The sequence below is a fragment of the Poecilia reticulata genome, chromosome 19, assembly GCF_904066995.2.
Source record: "Poecilia reticulata chromosome 19, P_reticulata-male-v2, whole genome shotgun sequence".
Lineage (NCBI taxonomy): Eukaryota > Metazoa > Chordata > Actinopteri > Cyprinodontiformes > Poeciliidae > Poecilia > Poecilia reticulata.
Genome location: NC_088848.1, coordinates 5,638,292 through 5,644,291, shown reverse-complemented (window position 1 = coordinate 5,644,291; position 6,000 = coordinate 5,638,292). Strand labels below are relative to the sequence as shown.

The 6,000-nt window shown below is 39.8% G+C and overlaps 1 protein-coding gene across 1 annotated transcript; it reads left to right on the top strand.

Annotated features, from left to right (window-relative positions):
• LOC145549140 (uncharacterized) lies at window positions 1–4,231 on the top strand. Its single transcript, XM_081600800.1, has 7 exons — window positions 1–563; window positions 872–1,000; window positions 1,077–1,119; window positions 1,208–1,245; window positions 2,633–2,720; window positions 2,955–3,177; window positions 3,268–4,231. The coding sequence occupies exons 1-7, from the start codon at window positions 44–46 to the stop codon at window positions 3,313–3,315; spliced, it is 1,089 nt and encodes a 362-aa protein (XP_081456926.1). The 5' UTR covers window positions 1–43; the 3' UTR covers window positions 3,316–4,231.
• The last annotated feature ends 1,769 nt before the right edge of the window (window positions 4,232–6,000 follow it).

The window sequence follows — 6,000 nt, the reverse complement described above, 5'->3', positions numbered from 1 at the left end:
AACAAACACTACAGCAGCTCCAACAAACACTACAGCAGCTCCAATGACAATTACAACGGCTCCAACAAAACCAACTACAGCAGCTTCAACGACAACTACAGCAGCTCCAACAACAACTACAGCAGCTCCAACAACAACAACAACTACAGCAGCTCCAACAACAACAACAACTACAGCAGCTCCAACAACAACTACAGCAGCTCCAACAACAACAACTACAGCAGCTCCAACAACAACAACAACTACAGCAGCTCCAACAACAACAACAACTACAGCAGCTCCATCAACAACTACAGCAGCTCCAACAACTACAGCAACTCCAACAACAACAACTGCAGCAGCTCCAACAACTGCAGCAGCTCCAACAACAACTACAGCAGCTCCAACAACAACAACTACAGCAGCTCCAACAACAACTACAGCAACTCCAACAACAACAACTACAGCAGCTCCAACAACAACCACAGTAGCTCCAAAAACAACTACAGCAACTCCAACAGCTACAGCAGCTTCAACAACAACTACAGTAGCAGGAGGCCAAACAACAACGATAGGGCCTACAAGTAATTCAACTACTTCACAAACACAATAATTTAATACGCTTGGCAGCTTGATTTCTTCCTCTTCTTGTATTGTTTAATTTTGTCTCAATTTTTTTTTTTACGACACACTTATTTTTGACATTTTAAGCAAGAATGCCACCTCTTCATGAACAAAAGATGGTGGTGTCAAATGTCATGATTTCTGTCAAGATTTTAAGTCTGAAGGAATCCCTGAGAAATTTAGATATCAGTGATGTTCTTGATTTAGGTGCTTGTTATGTCATAAAATTTGCTGATCCTGTCAAACTTCTTTTCTGTTTCTTTTAAAGTGAAAGACCTTTGTGATTCCAATCCATGTGACGAAACAACTGCAGAGTGCAAACCTACAGTGGGCAGTTTTGAATGCACATGTTTAGATGGTTATATTACAACAAACTACAGTGAAAGATTATGCATGGGTAAGTATATTTAACAATCAAGAGAGTTGAGATATTTCACTGTGCACTGATTGCAATGTAACTTTCTGTACTTTAGCATGTCCCTCTGGCTACAAAGCTGTGAACAACAAATGTATAAAGTAAGTGCATTGATCTGACTGTACGACTTTACGGTTTTCTGCAAGTACATCAGTTTCAAGTTAAACAATTTCTTTTCTTTTTTATCAGATGTGGCTTTGGTCGTTCTGGCATGAACTGCAAGGATGGTGAGTAAACAGCAGTGAAAGTCAAAGCATGTACATCAAGATGTTAATTGTTATGTTTGTAAGAGGTTTTTTGGGGGGCTTGTATTTAGTATATTATTTTATATTGCAAAATATTATATTAACTTTGTTCTTGGAAGCCAAGGACAAAGAGTTATACATTGATTATTCCATTGCCTGTTGAGCTGACAGCAGCAGAACATTTTTCAGGTGTGACTGACTTTAGTGAAGATGTGCTGGATGGTGTCTGGTATCATCCATTTGAAAATCTATTTCAGGATGTTTTTTTAGACAAATACTTTAAAACTCAGAGACAAAAGTCCTCATTGCAGTCACTGGTTCAAATGTTGGCCTTGGGCCATTTGCTGCTGTAACTGTAGGAATTATAAAGTCCTACCAAAGTCTTTGCATTTACCAAAGTAAAAGTTTTTGCTGTAAAGCCTACGGCAAAACTTTTAAATCCACTTTTTCAAAGTTTTAATGCAAAATGTTCTCTAAAATGTTATGTGATCCTGTTGTTTCAAGATCATAGAAAAGCTGAGACTAATTAGTGACTCTGTTGTCTCGTAGAGTCGATGTTGATCCTTGTGATCGTCTCGCCTATTCTCGCATGCCTGCTAGTCTTCATTTTATGTTTGCTTTTAGTTTTTCTGTGGACAAGAGCTTGGACTTAGTATGTCATATAAATTTTGAGATGGACTGTCAGATTATTGAATTGTTTGCAAAGAAGTTGCAGCTCACTCAAAACACCAAAGTCATACTGCATATGCACTCCACTGATTGCAACAGAAAAGCAATTTTGAGGCAATTGCTTTCTAAAGTTGAATTTAAAAAAATGATGAAGTAGTGCTATAATTTAGGTTCAATCTGGAGCTTTTTGTCCTCACTAACCAGCTATAGTACGCAACATAATTTCAAATTTTATGGCATCCAGACAAAAGTCATATTTTTACAAATTAAAAAAAACAAAGCAAGCTAAACTAAACATGCAAGACAACATGGCAGAATACATGGTGTGCCATATTTTCCACACAAAAAAATTAAGCACTGTGAGGAATTTTCAGATAACTTCAGCATGTTTTTTTTGTGAAATTGTTTAAAAAGATTTTCCAAAATTTGTCAGATACAACCAACCATATGCAAATTAATTATTTCTGTTAGTTTGACACACAAACTAACAGTACAAACTTCTTATTTAAAAAAGTTATCAAGTCAGTATTACATCCACTGAAGAAGAAACATATTTTTTTCTTTTTCCAATTGAGTTTTTAAGGTTATGATAAAATCTTTTAAATCAAAATGTTAAATTTCGCAAAATGCTATGTGATTCTGTCATAAAAAGGCTGAGTCCCAGCTTTTTTTTACTGTCTGCCTCTCTGTTGTTTGTCAGAACGGTTGTTTATCGTCGTCATCGTTTCCTCTGTCCTCGGATTCCTGCTGGTCGTCACGGTGATCGCTCTGCTAGTGGTAGTAAACAAGTAAGTTTGAATCCTGTTTATTTATCACCTTAGTGACTTTTATAATCACCTTTGTCCATTTTATAAAACAGCATTCATACTTTTGTATTAGACTGAAAACGATTTAATATATGCAGGGCCATTTTAAAGTTGGGTGGTTTTACAAATCAGTTAGAGAGAGTTATAGAAATATAACCTTAAGCAAAATAAAGTAGGAGAGACACAGTTGCATAACTTTGTTATTCTTTTTCTCAGATTCAAGAGGAGCAAATTATTCAGGACCAAACAGGAAGACATTAGGAGACCGTTCCAAATCCCTTCTCTTGCCAAAGGCCCACTGTCCAGCAACAGCAATGGCTATTACACCTGGCTCAAAGAGCCAATAAGCAGCCTGACAAATTCTGGGGTCCCACGGGCCGACACCATCAACAACTGGGACAACCTGGAGATGACTCAGCAGAACAACGAGCAGAACTCAGTGGGTATACCTCAGAACAAGACAACGTGAAGATGAACATTTGTGTTTTATTTACTCACAAATTCGGATGTCTTTTCTTCCCTGCTGCAGCCATTTGATGACAACCAAGTTGACATGGTGTCATTCTCCCAGAGTTAACTCAAGAAGAACTGAGACACTAAACCTTACGCTCGGATCCGAGACCAGAGGGAAGAGGGAAGCTGAATCACTTCAGGGATTCCTATAGTGGTGTTTTTCCCAAAACACTGTAATTTATTAGAACCGTTTTGATGTAAAAGATGTAAACAGAAGCATTTCAGCTAAGATGTGCAATGTAATGTAGCAGATATTGTTGTATCATGTGTTCCTTAATACTTTTAGCTGCGACTGAGTGACTTATACTCTGCTCTTTTCATCAACCAGTTTGCCTTTCATGAAGTTTGGTTTATTATTACAATCTCAGTCAGCCAATTTCTCAGTTCTGTATGTTAATTGAACTTAAATACATAATTCTTTTTATTTTTATTTTCACTGAACAAAAGCTAAGAGAAGAGCTCTTGGTCAAATATTTGTTTTGTTCATTTTTGAATTTACGAGAGTTGTTTTTCAGGTTTAATTTGAGTCTCAGTTTCAGGTTTAACTAAGTTTTTGGTGGATGAGACGAGCCGTAAATTTTATCCAAATCATAAAATATGAAGATATTCAGTTTCTTTCAATCTGTGCTGTGTACAAGTAAAATAATGTATAATATGATTGCAGTAGTTTGGAAAATAATTTTTCTATTGGTGTTGCCTTGTGTCATCTAATATTTAACCGAAAATCCAGAAATCAGACATGATCTGTTAATCTTCTTTTTGATAGCATTTTTAATTCGGGAACAATAAAGGTTGGATTGCTGGCTTTTGAGTTTCAAATGTTTTATAAGGGAGTCTTGCTGTGATGAACACATTTGATGTTACCTCTGATTGAGACGATTCAGACAGTATGTCTGTCACTCACTTTAAGACTGGTATTTTCAAAAGGTAATTTTAATCTCATTGTTGATTAAGACTGTAAATCTCTTATTACATTTGGGCTTCCTCCGGTTGTAGAATTGTTCAGCATAATATATATATATATATATATATATATATATATATATATATATATATATATATATATATATATATATATATATATATATATATATAAATTCCCTTCTCACCCTCCGTGGGTGGTCTGTTTCATCCTCTGAGCTCGGGTCCTCTACCAGAGGCCTGGGAGCTTGAGGGTTCTGCGCAGTATCTTGGCTGTGCCTAGAACTGCACATTTCTGGACTGAGATGTCTGATGTTGTTCCTGGGATCTGTTTGAGCCACTGGTCCAGTTTGGGGGTGTCTGCCCCGAGGGCCCCGATGACCACAAGCACCACTGTGGTCTTCACCTTCCAGGTCTTTTCCAGTTCCTCCCTGAGGCCCTGGTATTTCTCCAATTTCTCTTGCTCCTTTTTCCTGATGTTGTAATCACTTGGTATTGCTACATCCACCACAACGGCTTTCCTCTCTGTTCTTTATCCACCACCACACACACACACACACACACACACACACACACACACATATATATATATATATATATATATATATATATAAAAAAAATTCCCTTCTCACCCTCCTCGGGTGGTCTGTTTCATCCTCTGAGCTCGGGTCCTCTACCAGAGGCCTGGGAGCTTGAGGGTTCTGCGCAGTATCTTGGCTGTGCCTAGAACTGCACATTTCTGGACTGAGATGTCTGATGTTGTTCCTGGGATCTGTTGTAGCCACTGCTCCAGTTTGGGGGTGACTGCCCCGAGGGCCCCGATTACCACAGGCACCACTGTGGTCTTCACCTTCCAGGTCTTTTCCAGTTCCTCCCTGAGGCCCTGGTACTTCTCCAATTTCTCATGCTCCTTTTTCCTGATGTTGTAATCACTTGGTATTGCTACATCCACCACAACGGCTTTCCTCTGTTCTTTATCCACCACCACAATGTCCGGTTGGTTCGCCATTACCATCTTGTCTGTCTGGATCTGGAAGTCCCACAGGATCTTAGCTCGGTCATTCTCCACCACTTTTGGGGGTGTTCCCCACTTTGATCTCGGGGCTTCCAGTCCATATTCTGCACAGATGTTCCTGTACACTATGCCCGCCACTTGGTTATGTCGTTCCATGTACGATTTCCCTGCCAGCATCTTGCACCCTGCTATTATGTGCTGGACTGTCTCAGGGGCCTCCTTGCACAACCTACACCTTGGGTCTTCTCTGGTGTGGTAGATCTGAGCCTCTATTGCTCTGGTGTTTAGGGCCTGTTCCTGGGCGGCCAGGATGAGAGCCTCTGTGCTGTCCTTGAGTCCAGCTTTCTCCAGCCATTGGTAGGTTTTCCTGACATCAGCCACTTCAGTTATTTGTCGGTGGTACATCCCATGTAGGGGCTTGTCCTCCCATGATGGTACTTCCAGCACCTTGTCTTCTGTTCCCCATTGCCTGAGACATTCGCTGAGCACATCGTCCGTTGAGGCTTTGTCCTTGATGTATTTATGGATCTTGGATGTTTCATCCTGGACAGTGGCTCTCACACTCACTAGTCCTCTGCCTCCTTCCTTACGGCTCGTGTACAGTCTCAGGGTGCTGGATTTGGGGTGGAATCCTCCATGCATGGTTAGTAGCTTCCTAGTCTTAACATCCGTGGCCTTCATCTCTTCCATTGGCCAGCTAATTATTCCGGCAGGGTATCTGATTACTGGTAAGGCATAGCTGTTTATTGCACGGATCTTGTTCTTGCCATTGAGCTGGCTTCTCAGGACTTGCCTAATTCGTTAGAGGTATTT

Bases quoted from the DNA above. Each gene is read 5' to 3' on its own strand.
- LOC145549140 (XM_081600800.1), top strand. From the start codon at position 44: ATGACAATTACAACGGCTCCAACAAAACCAACTACAGCAGCTTCAACG. The intron at 564-871 runs GTAATTCAACTA...TTTCTTTTAAAG, and splicing joins AACAACGATAGGGCCTACAA to TGAAAGACCTTTGTGATTCC. The intron at 1,120-1,207 runs GTAAGTGCATTG...CTTTTTTATCAG, and splicing joins GTGAACAACAAATGTATAAA to ATGTGGCTTTGGTCGTTCTG.